This window comes from Biomphalaria glabrata, chromosome 3 (assembly GCF_947242115.1).
Source record: "Biomphalaria glabrata chromosome 3, xgBioGlab47.1, whole genome shotgun sequence".
In the NCBI taxonomy this organism is placed as follows: domain Eukaryota; kingdom Metazoa; phylum Mollusca; class Gastropoda; family Planorbidae; genus Biomphalaria; species Biomphalaria glabrata.
Window position 1 is genome coordinate 455,710 of NC_074713.1, and position 22,880 is coordinate 478,589.

The 22,880-nt window shown below is 34.1% G+C and overlaps 1 protein-coding gene across 5 annotated transcripts; it reads right to left on the reverse strand.

Moving 5' to 3' along the window:
- Nucleotides 1-111: 111 nt before the first annotated feature.
- Nucleotides 112-22,163, reverse strand: LOC106067515 (aarF domain-containing protein kinase 1-like). Of its 5 annotated transcripts, none has more exons than XM_056023513.1 (11): nt 22,095-22,163; nt 11,180-11,320; nt 10,489-10,572; nt 9,342-9,545; nt 8,053-8,211; nt 6,970-7,128; nt 4,245-4,361; nt 3,944-4,087; nt 2,628-2,825; nt 1,061-1,243; nt 112-494 (listed from the first exon to the last, which is right to left on the reverse strand). In XM_056023513.1, exons 1-11 carry the CDS (start codon nt 22,122-22,124, stop codon nt 321-323), a joined length of 1,593 nt encoding a protein of 530 aa, XP_055879488.1. In that variant the 5' UTR covers nt 22,125-22,163; the 3' UTR covers nt 112-320. The 5 variants fall into 5 exon arrangements, with proteins under 5 accessions (XP_055879488.1, XP_055879486.1, XP_055879489.1 ...); XM_056023511.1 differs by lacking the exon at nt 22,095-22,163 and adding an exon at nt 20,114-20,702; XM_056023514.1 differs by lacking the exon at nt 22,095-22,163 and adding an exon at nt 14,921-14,939.
- Nucleotides 22,164-22,880: the final 717 nt, after the last annotated feature.

A 22,880-nucleotide genomic window follows, 5' to 3' on the forward strand; every position in this document is an offset into this window, starting at 1 on the left:
TTTTTAAAAAAAACCTTTAACGAAGTAATATGAGCAAATAGCATAATTAGACCTTTCATTGCACTTTGGGAAAAGCCAGTAGAAACGAATGAAAACACAGAAACATCATAATCAGGCTGAAATATTCTTTTAATAAATTATTCTTTTAATCACAATAGACTAACAAAACTACATTAAAACAGACATCAGCTGACTCACAATAGACTAACAAAACTATATTAAAACAGACATCAGCTGACTCACAATAGACTAACAAAACTATATTAAAACAGACATCAGCTGACTCACAATAGACTAACAAAACTACATTAAAACAGCCATCAGCTGACAGCAGGAGACCAATATTTTCTAGTCAAAGTAGCTAAAGTAGATGAGGTAAACCACAGGTACACAGAATAGAGAGACAATCTGGCAAGTTGAATCTTTTGATACAGTTTGATACGAATGTAACAATGCCAGCTGTGGCACAAGTTCAGCTCCCAATCAGTCACTGCCTGGGAAGACAAAATAGAAGCTACAGGATAATGTCCAGCACTTTGAAGTTCATTCGACTAATCTTGCCTCCCATAAATACAGGGCGGGCCTTAGGACACAGCAACCTAGGCCCTGCGCTAATTCTAGGTGTAAATTTTAAAATTAAACCATTATCACTTATATATAATAACAGGGTTTCCATTGCTTCCAGATTTTCCAGGATCTCCTGGAAATCTCCTGAAATTGCAAAATATATGAAAAAGTCCTGGAAATCTCCTGAAAACTCATAAAAAATCTCCTGAAAAATGGATGATTGTCAGCTTTCCTTTAATAAAAATTTATTGCAAAGATTAATGTATTTTCTATATACAAGATCTTAATTTTGACATTATGCTAATCTTCGCACATACTGGGACCTGCGCAATCTTGTTTCGCATAGGTCCCCACAATAGGACTGGCCTTGCATAAATATGTATCATTACCAGCCTTGGTCCTTAACATAAATGTCTCTAAATGTTACTAGCCCGATACCCAAGCTTATCATATAAAATCTATAAAAACAATGAACTCGGATGTTTCCACTAACCTTGATACAACATCGCGACATGTTCATAAAAGAAGCAGAGCCAGGGTGTGACTTGAGAGACTGCTCAATGCCTCGCAGGACATCATTGGTTTTCAACAGCAATAACATCTGTCGAGGAACCCTGTTCAGTATGGTTGAAATATCCATCAAGTACTTGGACACGCTTTCTTTGATTTGCATGTTCTGTAACATCACAAAACGTGTCATTAGTTCTCCACTTAATAAACTTGTCATTAGGAAATAATCTTTTTTTGGTCAATTTTCCACTAAACATGCACTTTTCTAAAAGGAGATTTCATCACTTGCCTAGGTACGTGGAAGACCAGTTTAGACTATTTAGTAGAGAAGGACACAAAGAACTGAAGACATCAGAAGGACTTAATAGGTCTATTGTTTCAACTGCTCCTGGCTTCACTTTATTTGGTATTACTGAACAATAAGAGGGAATGTATCATCTTCCATAGGAGGTGTGGTGGCTGAGCGGTAAAGCATTTGGCTACTGAACCGGGGTCAGGGTTCGAATCCTGGGATTTTTAACTTCAGGATCTTCAGGCGCCTCTGAGTCCACCCAGCTCTAATGGGTACCTAACGTTAGTTGGGGAAAAGTAAAGGCGGTTGGTCATTGTGCTGGCCACATGACACCCTCGTAAACCGTAGGCCACAGAAACATGACCTTTACATCATCTGCCCTATAGACCACAAGGTCTGAAAGGGACATTTTTTTTTTATCATCTTTCATGAGTTGAAGAGAAAAAGGAATGACAAAAACGCTGTGTGTTCCTCCCACAAACTTTCTCAAGGGAAGACTTGAGTTACTTTTTATTTAGATCCATTTATGATAATACTTTGCTCTCTACCTAATTAGAAATCCTAGATCTATTGGACTAGAAATACATATACCACCAAGCATCCACTTACAATAGGACAAACTCCTAAAAGTACTTTTTCTTCCTTAGTACAATTAGAACATTGCAAGAGTTGCCAATGATTTAGCAAAGGTTAACTATTTACTAACACAAATACAATAAGACGCATGACGAATCATCTTCTTTTTTGAACTAACATCTGTATACTATAAGATAAGACATGAATTGAGTTTTTGATGTCTGTAATTTATAAGTTCATGGCTACCAGGATAGAAGAAAAAAGGTCTATTAAGTGCAAGTACTATCTATGGTTCATTTACTTCAGTGCATTAAGAGGTTTTTTCACAGTACAGTAATTACATAAATAGAGGGCTTCCTACTGGTGTGGTTTTCTGCTGTTAAATCTCCACCTGAAACTAAAGGCATGTCTGAAACCAAAGGCATGTCTGAAATCAAAGGCATGACTGAAACCAAAAGCATGTCTGAAATCAAAGGCATGCCTGAAACAAAAGGCATGTCTGAAATCAAAGGCATGCCTGAAACAAAAGGCATGTCTGAAACCAAAGGCATGTCTGAAACCAAAGGCATGCATGAAACAAAAGGCATACCTGAAACCAAAGGCATGTCTGAAACCAAAGGCATGCCTAAAACCAAAGGCATGTCTGAAACCAAAGGCATGTCTGAAACCAAAGATTTCTTACCTCTTCTGGTGTTAATTTTTTTTTATCTATCCCCTCAGTAAGAGATTTCCATGACCTTGCCGTCAGCATGCATGCAAACAAACCAAACAAATCCCCAACGTTCAAAGCTGTAGCATGCGTCTTCATGCCTTCCACGTCTGCATTGATCATAGCCAACCACATCTTACTGTAGTGCATTCGAAAATCATCAGTCAGAGTCTAGACACAAAAATTTTTTTTAAATTCAAGCTAATTAAAACACTATCAATGAGAGTATTTCTAAAGCATTTAACAAAGTTCACCACCATAGCCTACATAAAAAACTAAAATACTTTGGCATTAATGGTTCATTACATCAAAGGATTCAGGATTTTCTACTAGGAAGAGAACAAACTCTAATAAGAAATGGCTCCAAATCAACACCAATAATAGAAAACTCAGGAAAAGTCTTTGGCCCACTACTATTTCTAATTTATATAAATGACCTACCAAATTGCATTAGTCCAGGAACAAAAGTCAGATAACTTGCAGACGATTGCACAATATATACAACAATAAAACCAACACAAGATATTGCAATTTTCCAAAGAATTGGAAGAATTACAGAAATGTGAATCAAATTGGCGCATGTCTTTACACCCAGAAAAATGTCAGCTATTAAGAGTAAGAAAAAAAACTAGAGCAAATAAAACTACTTATTCTATTCATGGTAAACCAGCCACACAGACTTAAAAACTCAAAATATCTAGGAGTAATAATAAATGAAAAGTTATCTAGGAATGACAATTATAAATGAAATTATTAACAAATCAAGCAAAGCATTAGGGTTTATTAAAAGAAATCAAACAAGAACATAAAACTAAAATGCTATTTATCTTATCTTATAAAATACAGACGTTACTTCAAAAAAGAAGATGATTACGTCCTACATGTGTTCCTTGGTCAATCTAGTCATGCATGTTAATCAAAGCTCCTTCTATCCTGGCGCTATTAGAGCATGGAATGCCTGAGCATGGAATGCCTGAGTCAGCCAGGAAAACCAATGACTTGGCAAAAAGTCATTGATTAACATGCATGACTAGATTGACACAAGAAATGCCTAGGTTGCGATTATCTTCTTTTCTAAAGTAACATCTGTATTTTATAAGACAAGAAGCCGATATGATTGAAACACCATCATGTATAATCAAGTCACCAACATATCAAGTATAATTTAGTCACCATCATATCAAATATAGTCATGACATCCCCATGATTAATTGAAGTCTAACTGGAATGATATAAAACTACCGCATTGACAAACCTGAGAAACCATTGCATACATTACTTTTACTGACCTGATAAAGTCCATGGTCCAGTAAAATTATCTGAGGTCCAGAGTCTGTCGGATGAACTAAAACATTGCCTGGATGTGGATCACAATGGACATAGCCTTCTACAAATATCATCTGACTGTACAGCTGGCCCAGACGCTCGGTGATCTACATACAGAGCCACACTTTAACCATGAAGAACAACAAATTTAAACTACGATACACTCTTTGTTTGTTTTATTCAATTATTGGTATCAATTTTTAAGTTACTTTTTTGTTTAAAAAAAAAATGGGGGAAAAAAAAAACAAATTGAGAAAATGTTACCTGATTCACAGAAATGTTGTGCTCCTTCATATACTGGACATTGTCCACTTTTCCCCCTTCGCAAAACTCCATGGTCAGGACTCTATCGGATGAGAGATTCCAGTAGATTGCAGGAACCTAAGAAATTAGGAAGAAAGAGGGTAAAGGGACGGCATCGCCACAATTATCTGGATTATTGATAGCACAATGCTAAAATAATGTGTCCAACCTACTGGATCTATCTCAGCCATTGCCACAATTATCTGGATTATTCTTATAGCACAATGCTAAAATATTGTGTCCAACCTACTGGATCTATCTCAGCCATTGCCACAATTATCTGGATTATTGATAGCACAATGCTAAAATAATGTGTCCAACCTACTGGATCTATCTCCGCCATCGCCACAATTATCTGGATTATTGATAGCACAATGCTAAAATATTGTGTCCAACCTACTGGATCTATCTCAGCCATTGCCACAATTATCTGGATTATTGATAGCACAATGCTAAAATAATGTGTCCAACCTACTGGATCTATCTCAGCCATTGCCACAATTATCTGGATTATTGATAGCACAATGCTAAAATATTGTGTCCAACCTACTGGATCTATCTCAGCCATTGCCACAATTATCTGGATTATTCTTATAGCACAATGCTAAAATATTGTGTCCAACCTACTGGATCTATCTCAGCCATTGCCACAATTATCTGGATTATTCTTATAGCACAATGCTAAAATATTGTGTCCAACCTACTGGATCTATCTCAGCCATTGCCACAATTATCTGGATTATTGATAGCACAATGCTAAAATAATGTGTCCAACCTACTGGATCTATCTCAGCCATTGCCACAATTATCTGGATTATTCTTATAGCACAATGCTAAAATATTGTGTCCAACCTACTGGATCTATCTCAGCCATTGCCACAATTATCTGGATTATTCTTATAGCACAATGCTAAAATATTGTGTCCAACCTACTGGATCTATCTCAGCCATTGCCACAATTATCTGGATTATTCTTATAGCACAATGCTAAAATATTGTGTCCAACCTACTGGATCTATCTCAGCCATTGCCACAATTATCTGGATTATTGATAGCACAATGCTAAAATATTGTGTCCAACCTACTGGATCTATCTCAGCCATTGCCACAATTATCTGGATTATTGATAGCACAATGCTAAAATAATGTGTCCAACCTACTGGATCTATCTCAGCCATTGCCACAATTATCTGGATTATTCTTATAGCACAATGCTAAAATATTGTGTCCAACCTACTGGATCTATCTCAGCCATTGCCACAATTATCTGGATTATTCTTATAGCACAATGCTAAAATATTGTGTCCAACCTACTGGATCTATCTCAGCCATTGCCACAATTATCTGGATTATTCTTATAGCACAATGCTAAAATATTGTGTCCAACCTACTGGATCTATCTCAGCCATTGCCACAATTATCTGGATTATTCTTATAGCACAATGCTAAAATATTGTGTCCAACCTACTGGATCTATCTCAGCCATTGCCACAATTATCTGGATTATTCTTATAGCACAATGCTAAAATATTGTGTCCAACCTACTGGATCTATCTCAGCCATTGCCACAATTATCTGGATTATTCTTATAGCACAATGCTAAAATATTGTGTCCAACCTACTGGATCTATCTCAGCCATTGCCACAATTATCTGGATTATTGATAGCACAATGCTAAAATATTGTGTCCAACCTACTGGATCTATCCCAGCAGCCTAACAACTTACCACTTAGTATCTGACAGCTACAATTTACTTTACCGTTTACACTGCGGATAAACCAGAAATTCTTTTCTTTTGCTATTTTGAACATTAGTGTGTTTATGTGCATATAGAAAATGAACCTTTTTTTTTTTTACAAAGCTCAGACATTTTTAAAATTCTGTCTTCTAGAATGTTAAGTGAAAGGTAAAATTGAAGTTCCTTTATATTTATCAAGTTATATATATATATATATATATATATATATATATATATATATATATATATATATATATATATATATAAAACTAGATCTATGGGGGCGTGGTGGTTGAGTGGTGAAGCCCTTAGCTTCCAAACCTGCATTTGAATCTTGGTGAAGACTGGGATTTTGAGGGCACCCATGAGTCCACCCAACTCTAGTGGGTACCTGACTTTAGTTGGGGAAAGTAAAGGCGGTCAGATGTCACCCTGCTTGTTAACTGTTGGCCATAGAAACAGATGACCTTAATATCATGTGACCCATAGATCGCAAGGTTTGAAAGGGAAACTTTACTTTACTATATAACTAGATGTAGTATAAAATCTAATTAGAAGAAAATAAAATGGCTAAAAGAATGTGCCACATTAATTCAAATATGTGTATTCTTTTCATAATTTTTTTTTCCCATATTAACATTATTGTCATGAGTTACATGTGCAAGATTATCCAGTTTATGAGCAATGCATTTTAACATATAAAAATTACAGGGAAGAAGGAGCGCTTGAACAAATTTGTCCCAGCATATGGAATAAGAAATGTGCTTTTACCTTTGTGTCTTGAGTATTTTATTAGCTATTAAATAATACCTTTTAGTGCTGGAAGCCATTGTTGTGCATGCATTTATCTCTGAATGATGTCATAGCATAAGAAGAAATACATATAAACATAATGGGCATAGTTGTGAATGAAAATAACAGTGTTAATCTCTTTGTTTGAAACTTACTTTCAAGAATTTAAATGGACTCAGAATTTTCCCAATTCTCTCACAGTTCATTCCTTCATTTAAAAAGTCAAGTTCTACTGGTAAGTTTTTCTTGGTTTCCTCTGCTAACCAAATATAGTTGAAGTCTGGAAAAACCCAGCCCAAAGCATGAACAAGAAACTACAAAAAAAAAAAAGAAATAAAAAAATTTGTGAAAAGAGACTTAGATCTAGACTATGACTAAACAAAAATCAACCTGTCCTTTGTCTGCTAGGAAAAAAAAATACTAACAATGATTCATGCTCACCAAGCCAGTAAGTAATCTAAGTACTATCTAGATGGGCATAAAATGTAATTGAATTTTTTTTAAAGGAGACTAAAGCCAATTTTAAGACTAAGCTTTTGTTAAAAATTCTTTTTAAACACTCAGTTAAAGGAATCTATTCAGATTTAGATACGATAACTAGCTATTCTATTATTTTGTTAAGTTTACACAAACTATCCATCCCATTTAGATTTACCCATATAAACTATCTATTTCATTCCGCTTTACATAAAATAAGCTAGCTGCCTTGTTGGCTGGTTACAAGCTGGGTAAACTATCTTGTTGGGTAACCTATCTCTAAGCTTGTTTCCTACTTCACCACCCGATACTTCTCTTATAAACAACCTAAACATTTTGAATTCACTAATCTTCTTCTTCTGCTAGCTAACTTTCTGCTGCTGAGCTATCAGCTTTTTTTATAGTGTGCTGTTTTCTTCAGATGTTCAGCACTGCCATACAGATCGTTGATTACGTAACGTTGGTCTGAATTGGTAGTAGGGTCTAGTAAGGTGGATTAAGATGGGGTATTCAAAGAGGATATGGTTTATGGTTTCAAAAAGGTGGGCACATTCTCAACAAAGGAGTAGGTCAGCATTATATAAAAAAGCCTGAGGAAACCCCAGCCTACACTAAATGCCAGGAAAACAAACTTAAGAAACAAACTGTACTCAAATTCAAGTACTCTAATTCATGTACTCTAATGAAAGTACTCTAATTCATGTACTCTATTTCATGTACTCTAATTCAAGTACTCAAATTCAAGTACTCTTAATTCATACCTCCATAGTTTTGATATCAACATAGGATCGAGCCTTCACTTTCGGATGTTGTATTTTTACAGCTACTACTTGCCCATTAGCCAGCTTGGCCTTGTGAACTTGAGCCAACGAGGCAGCTCCTAATGGTATAGGATCAAATTCAACAAAGATGTCTTCAACCTAAATAATAAATAAACCTAAGTCATCTATTTGTACATGCAGACACACACACACACTAATAAACAAATGTTTTTTTCTCAGATAGTCTATCAGAACTGAATGTTTTATGATTGAAATATTATATTTCTTTAACACTTTTAAGGAATAAAACTCTTGAACAATGAAATGATCTCTAAATAGATACTGCATAGATACTCTCAAGTCCAATGGAAAAAATTGTGGCAATGTTGTAACACAATCTAAATGATAGTGATGGATTTCATGATACAAGTCAACAAAAAATAGCAATTTGTCATCAGATCAATATTAGCATCAACTGGTTTCAATGCCGGTACTGTTAGGTTTGAAAATGAGTTCTTTCCCTTCCTTCTTAAAGTTAATTTTTATTCTTAAAGTTAATATTTATATAGAATAACGTAAAATTAATTACTTTATGATAAGATCAAATTACCCTAGCAAAGTAAAAAGAGTGGTAGTTAAATGAAGGGGTGGGGGATGTGTGGATGAGAGTTAAAAACTGATAGGGTATCTATCAGGAGGGAAGGGGGCTTGAGCTCAAAACCTGACTCGAGCAGAGTTGTGCTTGCTGAGCGGGTAAAGACAGTAAAGAAATCTTCTCCCAGATATGGCCTTGCGATCAAGAAGAGATTAGATCAAGTGCACTGAGCATGGCAAGCATGAAAGATTTGCTATACAAAACAATTTTTTAAAAAGCAATGTTTCATAGTTTACTAACATATTCTTTGAAAATTATATATATATTTTTTTAAGCTGTAAAAAAAATGGCAGAGAACAGAGGAGCAAAGATTGTTCACTAGCAAAAATTAAAAGGCAGACCATGAGTACAGGGGCTTGATGACGAAGAGGCAGATCTACAACAGCTTAAAGTCCAGGCATGGAGACATAAAGCACAGGATAGATCAGAACGGAAAGATGTGCTAAAGCAGGCCGGCGCCCTCCATGGGTTGTAACGCCACTGGGATGGATGTAAAAATAAAACGACTTGGTCGGCAAAGGAAAAACCTTAAACTCTTTTTTTTTTTTCATTCACCAAAAAACAATGTATAGCAGAAACAAAAAAACAAACAACTTGTTCTGAAGATTTAAAAAAAAAAAAGGTATTTAGCTACCTTTCTGCCCAAGTCTTCCTCAATGACTTGTTTTAACAAAGTCAAATCTGACTGTGGTGCTTGATTATGAAGAACTTTCATTGTTTGAACATATTCTTCTGGGAGAAGATAGTCTAATGATCCCAAGTGCTGACCAACTTTAATAAACACACCTCCATTTTTACAACACATATTCCTCAGACGTAGTGAAGACTTTAAATGGACCTGTATATAGCCAGAGTTTATCAGAGGTAATTAAATATCAACAGTATCATTTGAGCTTTTCACAAACAACATAATAGCATAAAAAAATACTTTTACAGATTATAGTTGCTGCTTAGTTCATCTTAAGTTTTGGCAGAGGGTCACAAGTTGGGTTACATAAGAATAGTTATAATCCAGTAGCAACATCCATTGAAGTAAGGTCTACATGAACAAATTTATTTGGGGAAACAAAATTGTAAAAGAAACAAAAAATCTTTTCTGACTTCACTAAAAGTTTATTATTTTCCAGACTAAAAAAAAAATCTTTTCTGACTTCACTAAAAGTTTATTATTTTCCAGACTAAAAAAAAAATATTTTCTGACTTCACTAAAAGTTTATTATTTTCCACAGACTAAAGAAAAAAATCTTTTCTGACTTCACTAAAAGTTTATTATTTTCCACAGACTAAAGAAAAAAATCTTTTCTGACTTCACTAAAAGTTTATTATTTTCCAGACTAAAAAAAAAATCTTTTCTGACTTCACTAAAAGTTTATTATTTTCCAGACTAAAAAAAAAATCTTTTCTGACTTCACTAAAAGTTTATTATTTTCCAGACTAAAAAAAAAATCTTTTCTGACTTCACTAGAAGTTTATTATTTTCCACAGACTAAAAAAAAAAAATAATTTCATTTTGCCCTTCCTCTAGTTAAAAAACAAAAACCAAAAAAAAAAAAAACTAAACAAAAAATAAAAAATAAAAAAGATATCCCACTACTGAAACAAAACATTTTTTCATTGTGTGAGCCTTGACTGAATTTGATGCTCTTTATTGTTCGAAATTGATAACTTGATTTGCTTCCAAAAATTTGTTCTTATACTGTTATCTTAAAGTAATTAACTATTCTTCAAGCCAATCTTACATTTTGAAAAAAAAAAAGTTAATAGATATTTAGATTACTTACCTGGTGAAGAGCATGACTGTACTCTGGATGTGACTTGTCATACTTGGAGAACAAGAGTTTGTAGTCTACAGCTATACACACAGCCTACAAACAAACAAACAAAAGTTTGTAGTCTACAGCTATACACACAGCCTACAAACAAACAAACAAAAGTTTGTAGTCTACAGCTATACACACAGCCTACAAACAAACAAACAAAAGTTTGTAGTCTACAGCTATACACACAGCCTACAAACAAAAAAACAAAAGTTTGTAGTCTACAGCTATACACACAGCCTACAAACAAACAAACAAAAGTTTGTAGTCTACAGCTATACACACAGCCTACAAACAAACAAACAAAAGTTTGTAGTCTACAGCTATACACACAGCCTACAAACAAACAAACAAAAGTTTGTAGTCTACAGCTATACACACAGCCTACAAACAAACAAGAGTTTGTAGTCTAAAGCTATACAACCTAATCAAATTAAATAAGTTAAATCAGAAACATAATCTAAAGGCTGCAATTCATTGAGACAACAGCCCAGAGCACATACACACAGCTAAACAGGTGAAAACATATTAAAAAAACATACCATCTTGATAGCAACATTTAAGAAACAAGCCATTTTGAAATGAACAAACCAGAAACATAGCATCTCAGATATATATGTTTAAGTACAGACATAGAATGTGGATATATACTTACTGCTAGAGCTGCTCGACCGAATCTAACCACACCAAAGGAAGTAAGGTCAAGGTCATTACCACATGTTAAATAGAATGTTCCTCCGGAAACACCTCCGAGTAGAACTATTTTGATTAGTTTTTTTAACCGCAGCATGGAATTCTGGGGCAAAAAAAAATTTCTTAATAACCCATTGTGTCTTGAGAAATAATAAAATATGCAAATAGTAGTCCTAAATACTCATTTTTATACAAACTTGTTTGCTGTCTTATACTTTAGAATAAGTCTTAAAGGATACCAGCGCAAAAAGAAAACATATCACTTGGCTACTAGTCAAGGAAGCTCCAGGTCAAATCCTGATTTATGATAAGCAGTATTTGCTGAGTCCTGAAATGGAGCACAGAAACTTTCTCCAAGATACCTTTTCCCTGACAGGTTCACAGACGAGATTGAACCCCAGCCCTATAACATGAAAGATGCACTATAAAAAAAAAGGTAATAGTAACCTGTCTATGGGCCAGCACAAGACCAACCTCCTTTAGTTTTCCCCAATGAATATTTTGTAAAGATGCACTATAAAATATATCAAAAGATAGCATGAGCTTTAGTTTAAATTCAATGTATTACAAAGTAAACAAGAACAAAAAGTTTTTCCAATGGAATCATTACATGTAAGATAAATATATTTAGAGAAAGAACTGAAAGTGTTTAGAGCTAGAAGTACTTCATGGTTTATATAATACTGTATAATAATATATAGTATAATACTGTCAAGCAAACCAACACTTATTTCTACACTTATAAACTAAAAGATTTGATAGATCTAGTACTAGCATAGACATATAGATCTATATATAATAAATAGTTTGTCCATTGTGGTTCGATGATGACCACTTTGTTATCCAGGAGGCTGAGGGCTTTGCACTGGGGTTTTATGCCTCCTCATGTGGCTGGTGAGATCTATGTGAGCCTCGAATGTTCGGTTGCACACTGGGCAGGTTATTCCAGCTGGAGTTAGTGTCATTGGCCTTGCTTTTCTTCTCTGGCGTTTTTCTTCTGCCAGCGTTGTTCACTTTTCTTCAGCAATCTGTGTGCCAGTTTTCACAGCACGACGCCATGATGCTCTGTCATGTGCCTCTGTCTCCCAGGTGCCTGGGTCTACGATGAACGCCTTCAGAGAAACTTTGAGGGTGTCTCTGAAGGGCTTTCTTTAACCACCTTGCGAGAGCTTTCCTTTGCTTAGTTGGCCATACAGGAGTCGTTTAGGGATGCGGCGGTCTTCCATTCTGCAGACGCGTCCTGCCCATCACAGCTGGGACTGCATCAGGATTGTGTGGATGCTTTTCAGACCCGCTCTTCGAAGGACTTCAGTATCTGGTATTTTGTCAATATATAATACATAGATTGTGTGTTGTAGATAACTCTTCTGGTATTATTATAATGTTCTTGTTTTATTGATTAAATATCTTTATACACGTGCAAGATTTGTTGTTGCGTATGAATCTATAGATTTACTGAGTTCTAAGACTACAACATGTAGATTTATCAACAGATTCCAGCATAGCAGACATGGTTTTATTAACACAAATATTTATAATAGATAATTCGTCACTTTAGCCATCACAAAACAGCATATAGAATATTTTATACAAAACAATATTACAATCCCAGTGAGTTCATCAACATATAGGTAATTAGATTTTCATCTAAAATACAAGACACGTCCGTCTTCTATCATATCTCTGGGATCTACTTAACTTGTCCATTTGGTCTGTCCTAATCAAGTGACCAATATCCCATAATTCAATTGTTAACTCGTCTTTCTCGTGCAGCACCATTATTTGTTTTACTCGGTGTTTTTCAATTAATGTTTCTAAACCAATCCGTCACAATATCAAATGGTGGTGTGACAAATCCACAATTCAGATTTTTAGCTGGATTACTCATGGTATTTCTAACACTTCAGGTATACTATCCACAGTAGGATTCTACCATGAAAAATGCTCCATTCATTACCATTGATATACTATATTATATATTTGATTGCTTTCTCTTTAACTTAAACCTTCCAACATTAAATATTGATATGCCTTTATTGTCATTTATCAGTTTTCACAAAAAGAAGTTTTTCTTGGATTTCTTGATTCATAATAGAGTGAGCTAATGCCAATATAAAAGCTTCATTATGGTTGGTTGCCCACTTGCTTAATGAACTAAGTTGTTTGCAAATAATTACACAAGAAGCTTTCAAAGTCACATCTCATTTCATCAAAAGGCCTTTGAACTGTTTTGCTGTTTAGATTAATTCTTTAATAATATCAGATGCAGGTCAGTGTATAAAATAGTTTTTAAAACTTCTTCAGCAAAATCATTCATTTTTTTGCTTATTGCATGATGTTTTCCAAATTTCACAATAAGTAAAAAATAATAAGACACTTGCAAACCATTATCTTCTCTTTTTGATGTGAAAGCAAAGATTTTGTCCATTGTTGGTCTTTTCTCAACTTTAGCATCAACTGTTTCAAAGTATTTAAAATCATTTTATCAGGATGGCACCTTCTCAAATGATTCTCCAGCTTAGGTGGTCTCATAGTGTCATTACATAAACTTTGTTACATAAAAGTATGATAAAAGGCACATTTGGTAATATAAGTTCGACAAGGAAAAAGCCAAATTTTAAAAAATTAACACTGCTGTCATATTTAGATTCGGCTATAAGTATATGCTAAATATTACTTAACTTTAGACTATTATTTTAAAGATATTTAAATGAGGTATATGTATAAAAATTTACATACATTTTTTTAATGAAATAATAGGATTCAAATGTAAAGGATAGCCTATAATAAGTTATACTGAGTTCTAGGTAATATATATATTTGTTCACTTAATTTCATTGATGTGAAATCAAAATTAAAATCAGGACCTTCTCAAATGAGATTCATTCTCATAGATCCCCATATATATATATATATCATAGACCCCATTTGTTTTTCACTTTCATAGACCCCTTGGAAGTCTTTGTAGACCCTTGAGGGGGGTCTTTATAGACCACTTTGGGAATCACTGAGCTAGATCTATCTATTTCTCAATCACAGAATTCACACTAATAGTAATACATACACTACATTGATACTGTCACTACACAGTAAATGTGTAATCACAGAAACTGAGCCGCATTCAAGTCAACTTCTCAAAAGTAAATACACAGAATATATACTAGATCTATATTACTATATAGACTCTAGAAGGTAACTAGATTTTACTAGATGATTTGGATCTAGTAGATTTAGAATTTACACTAGATCTAGATTATATATACAAAATACGGTACAATTGAGTTGAGTAACAACTTACAAATGCAATACTTGAATACTTTAAAAAATTAATGTTTTAGACACACACAATTCACAGTGACCGCTAAGAATCACACAGAGACAGTGAGTGACAGCGACATGACATGATGATGACATGAAAAGGTTAGTGACTTAGTCTACGTCATTAAATTCTACATTCATTCAATTCATTGACATTAATTCAATGAACAGTCTGAACAGTTACAATGAATTGAATGAATGACTTGAATGTCTTGAATCAGTTGAATGACACTGACGACATAGAATTTAGAATGATAGATTATTGATCTATCTAGAATCTAGATTATATAAATGTTATAAGTATAAATAGGCCCTATATAATATTTAATAAACCTAGATTCTATACATATTATAGACCTAATAGCAGGCTAATAATAATATTTACTATAATTAGTATTAGACTCTAATATAGAATCTTCTATTACATAATTGTAACTAGATTAGATCTATAATATGGAGAGTTCTATGGTATGGGAAACAACTCTGATCTTTTTTTTTTCTTATTATTTTTCGGATAAAAAAATAAAAATAAAATATAACTTGTCTTATTCATGGTAAACCAGTTACAAAGGCGAAAAAACTCAAAATAACAATAAATGAACAATTAAAACATATAAAATACTTTTTTTTAAAAGCTTCAAGGTATTAAATGTAATTGTATCAATTAGTTTGGATCAATCATATAATTAAATTTCTTATCTTATTTATATAATACAGACGTTACTTCAAAAAAAAAAAAAAAAAAAAGATGATTACGTCCTACGCAGAAAGCAAGGCGTATGTATGTATGTAGGCCTATGTATGTATGCATGTCCCGAATAAAAATGAAAACCGTTTAACCAATCTTGATATAACTTGGCATAAAAGTTCCTTAGATCATTGCGGAGACCGTAAGTAGTGTATAGGACTAGTCACTATTATCACTATAGGCTATTTGATGTCCCTCCCACTGCCGAAGGGCCCTAAAAATAAACCCGTTTTCACAGTAATTTATATTGGATATGAATATGTCGACTGAATGGGTAAACTTATTTTCATACTCTACTTTTCTTTTCGAGACAATTTTTTTTTTTGTAATGTGAATTCTCCAAGTTTGACATAGATCTAAATCAATTCAGTAGATTTACCTTAAGATTAGGAGGTCGCGGGTCATATCCGGCTAGTAATAAATAAAATAACAATAATGGATTCCGGATTTTATAATGGAAAACAAACAAATCAACACCAATTGATAGTAAACCCAATAGGAGCAGTCTTAGGGTCATTCTGTTTCTAATTTTAATAAATAAAAAGTCGTATTTAGATGTTTGCATAATATATACCTATAGAACACGGCCGGAGCCGAAGGCTCAACTCTACCTGACAGTTTCAAGAAGAAGAAGAAAAATGGGCCTTAGATCTCTTTTCTTTGCCTCTTTTTTTTTTTTTTGGGGGGGGGGGGGGCTTATATGCCTCTTTTTTTGGGGGGCCCTCCAGCCTCTTTTATGGGCTTTTTTAAAAATTATTTACACACTAACACATGCATGACTGCACCCACATACCAAATAAGTTCTGAATTTAAACCATCAGATGTGGTAGATTATTCAGAGCCACAAATACGGTACATACTCCTCATACATTTATAAACAAACAAGCACACTTTTTTTTCATCTACTTTAAAACAAATAGCACAACATGAGTATTGTAAAACCATTTAAAAATCAAACTAAATAATTCTCTACCCTAAAATCAATAGGCTATAATTTTCCTAAAAGTTAATTCTAAGTAATTAGGATCAAACACCTTATTTTTTATGTAAAGCTTTGAGCCTGCTAGTCCAAACAAGATTCCGATGTTTAGAAACAATAATCAAATTGAAATTATGAACCATTTTATTTTTCAGTTTTGGCAACTTGTTAAAAAAACAATATACCAGTTTCGATTCACATTATAGTTGCCACAGTTAGCTTCCAACAAGTCTCTTGCAGTGTTTCTAACCTAGAGAAATAATGGACATTCCAAAAAAATCTATATATGCTTCTCGTTGTTATCATTTTCAAGATGACATAATTTACATTCATGGACATTTGCCCGTTTTTTTTTAGCTATAGGGGTCATCCCAAAGATAAGATTTCTCTAGCCTTTGGTGTGATAAGTTTGCTGTGTAGGTTTCTAAACATGTCCTTGAATTCTGTCACCCCAAGAACTCTCCCCCACTTAATCCTATTCACTAGGCTTTCTTGTAACAGCTTTTTCAGTGTTGTGTATGATTCTTTGGTTTTGTTGTGTATTATATGTTCATTAACCAGGTAAAATTCTTGAGATAGATCTGTAAAATGGATGAGTATACGCTGACTAGCTGTACCAAAATAGTGAGGAGTAGGCCCTATCATTGTGTATTGGAAGAAGACTACTTAATCTTAAACCATAATAGTAAATTGTCAAGTAAAAGTTTGTTGTGTTTCTAACTACTTGACCTACACATTTTAGCCTTTGACCTACACATTTTAGCATTTGACCTACACATTTTAACCTTTGACCTACACATTTTAGCCTTTGACATACACATTTCAGCCTTTGACCTACACATTTTAGCCTTTGACCTACACATTTTAACCTTTGACCTACACATTTTAGCCTTTGACTTACACATTTTAGCCTTTGACATACACATTTTAGCCTAAGTGAATGTATTTTTGTTTTAACATCTTGTAAGTTTAACCCCCCCCCCCCCCCCATCATCTTTGTTCTGAATGAGTGTGGTGTGCCTAATGTTCCTAATAGTGTTTTAAATATAAAGCATCTAATTAATTTGTTCAGCTTGTTTATGGATTTAGGAGGTGGCTCTGTAATGTTTGCTAAATAGACAATCTTTGGAATGACCAAACTATCAATACAGCTCTACCAAATATTGTAGTGCCTGTGTGCTGATACAGTTTAATCAAGTTTGAGGCTTTGACAAAAATATTCTCCCACTGTTCTTTACAATAGAACAAAGGATTACAGGTATAGGCAATACCTGTAACGGATGCATGTGTAATCAGATGTACTTGAAGTATTCTGTTATTGATTATACTAGATGCACATTCCTCGTACCATATGCTAGGACAAATTTGTACAAACACTCCTTCTTCCCTAGTGCTATTAGAGCATGGAATGGGTTGCCTGAGCTAGCCAGGAAAACCAGTGACTTGGCAGAATTTAAGTCATTGGTTAATATGCATGACTAAATGCATGACGCGTAGGACGTAATCATCTTCTTTTTTGAAGTAACGTCTGTATTATATAAGATAAGATAAGATAGTTTTGTAATTGTAGTTTTGTAGGTGTAGTTTTGTAATTGTAGTTTTGTAGGTGTAATTGTAGTTTTGTAATTGTAGTTTTGTAGGTGTAGTTTTGTAGGTGTAGTTTTGTAATTGTAGTTTTGTAATTGTAGTTTTGTAATTGTAGTTTTGTAGGTGTAGTTTTGTAATTGTAGTTTTGTAGGTGTAATTGTAGTTTTGTAATTGTAGTTTTGTAATTGTAGTTTTGTAGGTGTAGTTTTGTAATTGTAGTTTTGTAATTGTAGTTTTGTAATTGTAGTTTTGTAATTGTAGTTTTGTAGGTGTAGGTGTAGTTTTGTAATTGTAGTTTTGTAGGTGTAGTTTTGTAGGTGTAGGTGTAGTTTTGTAATTGTAGTTTTGTAGGTGTAGTTTTGTAATTGTAGTTTTGTAGGTGTAGGTGTAGTTTTGTAGGTGTAGGTGTAGTTTTGTAATTGTAGTTTTGTAGGTGTAGTTTTGTAATTGTAGTTTTGTAATTGTAGTTTTGTAGGTGTAGGTGTAGTTTTGTAATTGTAGTTTTGTAGGTGTAGGTGTAGTTTTGTAATTGTAGTTTTGTAGGTGTAGGTGTAGTTTTGTAATTGTAGTTTTGTAGGTGTAGTTTTGTAATTGTAGTTTTGTAGGTGTAGGTGTAGTTTTGTAGGTGTAGTTTTGTAGGTGTAGTTTTGTAATTGTAGTTTTGTAATTGTAGTTTTGTTGTTGTAGTTTTGTAATTGTAGTTTTGTAATTGTAGTTTTGTAGGTGTAGTTTTGTAGGTGTAGATGTAGTTTTGTTGTTGTAGTTTTTTAATTGTAGTTTTGTAATTGTAGTTTTGTAGGTGTAGTTTTGTAGTTGTAGTTTTGTAGGTGTAGTTTTGTAGGTGTAGATGTAGTTTTGTTGTTGTAGTTTTGTAATTGTAGTTTTGTAATTGTAGTTTTGTAGGTGTAGTTTTGTAGTTGTAGTTTTGTAGGTGTAGTTTTGTAGTTGTAGTTTTGTAGTTGTAGTTTTGTAGTTGTAGTTTTGTAGTTGTAGTTTTGTAGTTGTAATTGTAGTTGTAGTTTTGTAGTTGTAGTTTTGTAGTTGTAGTTTTGTAGGTGTAGTTTTGTAGGTGTAGTTGTAGCTTTGTAGGTTTTGTAGGAACCGTATAGACGGCGCCCTGCGTGGACAATGCCCATGCCAAGAAACCCAGCTACAAGATCTGAACTTAAGAGAAATTTGTACCTCTGACCACATCAGTGAGAGTGACTTGAAAGGTTGTGAATTATTTCCAACGAAACCTGATGTAGTGGTGGATGAACATTCCAAGGATGCTTCATGGGCATACCTTACAGATGAAGCTGAGAAAGACTATGTGTTGGAAACCATGGCTACCTGTGGGTCTACAACTGTGTCACGAGATGCTCATGGAAAAAATCCGCTGACTTGGCGTCTTAGTACAACGGCACTGGGGACTACAGTGGTCGCCACAACCTCTATTTGTGTTAAGGGGATGGCAACCCTGACCTCCACTTACTCCCCCTTTACTCTTTCAGCCTGTTGCTAAAATAGCAATGGATACGGGCAAAAATGGCTACTAGTTTTTGTTTACACTAGGGTTATGAAAATATTTTTTTATCTCATAAACGGTAAATCACAGATAAATAAAGTTATATTTCAAATTAAAGCAAAGATCTTCACCAACACAACTCTTTTAATCTTTTTGTAGTTTATTTAATTTCTATAGATGATTTTACAGGTTGAATAGGATGGAAAAAAATAAAAGAGTAAAAAAAAAATTTTTTGTCAAGGTTTGTTATACATAATATATAATGCATAATATTGCTTGAAAGAGTATATTTTGTACTCATTTTAAAGTAAATTCATTTTGATAAACATAAATCAAGTTTTTTTCCCTAATTTCTTGCTTATTTATTTTAATTTAATTTTTTTTCTAAATCGCATTAATTTTAATTAAACTACTTTTTTTTCCATATCTGTTATAAAATAATTTTTTTTAATTTCTTTATTATTACAGTCACCATAAATTATATATTAAACTACATAGATATGCATAAGAATTCCTTTTTACCCTTTCTTTATTCTCTTACATGTAAATCATTTGTAATTTCATGTCTTAGATCAAAGTCAATTTTTTTTCGCAGATTTTTTTTCTTTGCAATAACATCAATATATATATACTCTTTTTTTTTTTGTATTGACCATTTTGACTCAATACTTTTTATTAATTAGAAAGAAGATTCATTTCTGAATAATTTGATATACAACACTTAAACATGCAGTGAAGATTATAAAACAGATATTACCTTAGACGCGTAGAGTTGTAATTCAATTGGAAATAATTTTTGGCAAAAAAAACAATATCCAGTGAAATAGGAATAATATTTACATTTTACACACACACACACATATATATACATTTATTTACATTACATTGAGGCTACTGCCACTACTCGAAAGCTATTGTTTTGCCTGATCCTCATGGTATAGACGAAAACAATGTTTCACACAGAGCCGAGGTTGCGACGGGCAACCTGAGCAAAAGAATCTAGTGCGCTTCCGTTGTGATTGACTCTTGCAATAGACACAAGGGCGATCATTCTCTTCATAATGAACAAGATGAGGCCCAGGTGCTATTTCGCTGTCAGCTTTAACAGTCTTCACTTTCACCTGTCTGGGAACATCACCCAGTGCAGTGGCAGCATCAACTAAACCATCAATTAAAGTTTCTTTAAATTTTTTTAAAGAAAGTTTTTTTGAAGGCTGGTCACATATAACCTGTGTGGCATTATAAATGATGAGGGCATTAATCTGTGCAATTTCTAATATCCAGAAGAAGACTTTCTTCCACCATTTCATGCTTTTTCTAGAATGCACAGAATAATAAGACAGCATTTGGTCTGCCCTGTCGCAACCATTCATCATCATATTGTAGTCATGAACAATTTCTGGCTTCTCGACAACACTGCGCTTCTGTTGCACATTAATGATGCGATTGGTTGATTTTGTGGACACCATAATGCAAGGCTTCTTAGCTTTCTTATCCTGCCATGCCACACAAAGAGCATCTATACTGCCCACAGACTTGTAAAATTGAGTTTCTCTGTGACGCAGCTTTTGCTTCTTGAGCTCGGCAGGGAAATTTTTCCTAGCCAAGTTGACTGTCCCAGTATAATAAAATCTTTTCTGAGTTAGATATTCCAAGAGATCTGTTGACGTATAATATCTATCAGCAAAAATATGATGCCCACTTTGAAGTGGTTGTAGAAGGGTATCAAATATTTTGACTGCATGGCTGGTAATACTGTTTGATGAGTCTGAGTAAGAAGTGTCACTTCCATAATAAGTAATAAGATTTATTACATAACCTGTACTGCTATCACACAGGCCATAATTTTTTATGTGGTGCTTTTCAGGCTTACTAGGGTTGTACTGTAATGGTCCAAACCTGCATTTAAATCCTATCACCATCTCATCAATAGCAATCTCCTCAAAAGGATAAAATGCCTTTTGAAAATTTGAACACATCATCTTTACGAAGGGTTCAACTTTATCCTTACCGACTGAGACCGCTTTACCTACATGCATCATGCTAAAGAACAAGAGCTCAAATCTAGCTCTTGTAAACATGGTATTAAACCATGGCTGATAATATGTCTTTATTAGATCAAAAGTCCCTGACAGACTTTTTGTTTTGTAGACCTATCGAAATAAAAACTGTGAGAAACTTGTACATTTCTGCAACATTTGTGTCTGTCCAATTATTAAAAAGTGGACCTGACAGTAGGAGGATTGTGTTTTTGAATCACAATTTTAGCATAATCATTTATGCTATCAACTAAAAAGGTCATGATACAACCATCTACTAGCCTGGTAAAAACATCAAATTTTGTAGAATCTCTTGTCAAATTATAACTCAGAATTGACTCCACTTTTAGAAGGTTGGGACATTCTAAATGTATTGGCAGTACTGACAGGACAATTGTCAGCAACCTTCTCCCATTGCCACCCATCATTATTACCACTAGATCTAGGTCTAAAATAATCTGGTTCTGGAATTGTAGCAATAATACCAGTCCCATCATTGTTAGTTTCACTGCCACTATCACTGTCAGAATCTGAGTCAACCACAGTATCATCTAGATCTAGCTCTTTTCTTCTTCACAATGTTATCATCTACACCATGATTTTCTGTCAAATATGTCGAATCATCTTCACTATCACTATAACTTTCTAAAGCTAAAAACAATTGAGTAGCTTGTGCTACCGTTAATCTTTTAGGCCTACCACTAACACCACTGCATCAAGGCATAGCATCCATGTTTGTTTATGTTTGCTAAGCAACACACTAATTAAAATAATATTAAAACAAAAAAAAAACAATCCAGATTATTGCATAAAGACGCTTAAAAAAGGAAGGTTTCGTTTCTTTTTACTATTTTTGTTTATAGAAATAACTTTAAAAACCCTAACTGCAAGAAACGGACTAATTTTAGAAGCCAACCCCAAAAGCCAGTTCACTGGCAAACCAGGCTATGAGGTATAGCTGGCAAAACAGTCTGAAAGAGTTATCAGCTGGCTGGCAAAGTCTGCCGCTCTAGAATTGGCTTTATTAGCCACACTAGATTCTGCCCCATTTCAAGACGGTGGCTGAGCGGTAAAGCGCCTGGCTTCCGAATCGGGGACCGGGGTTCGAAACCTGGTGAAGACTGGGATTTTTAATTTCAGGCTCTTCGGGCGCCTCTGAGTCCACCCAGCTCTAATGGGTACCTGACATTAGTTAGGGAAAAGTTGTGCTGGCCACATGACACCCTTGTTAACCGTAGGCCACAGAAACAGATGACCTTTACATCATCTGCCCTGTAGACCACAAGGTCTTAAAGGGGAACTTTACTAACCAGGTTAGGCTAACCTTAGTTAAATATGATTTCCAATACGTTCGCGCGGATTAAATTTAGACGAGTCCAAACGCTAATTTGATAGGGGGGAAAGGGAAACAATTAACATGCACCACAGAAAAACTATGACACTTATCTTGCACAACAATATGCCAAACAGAAAATCCTGCTACAG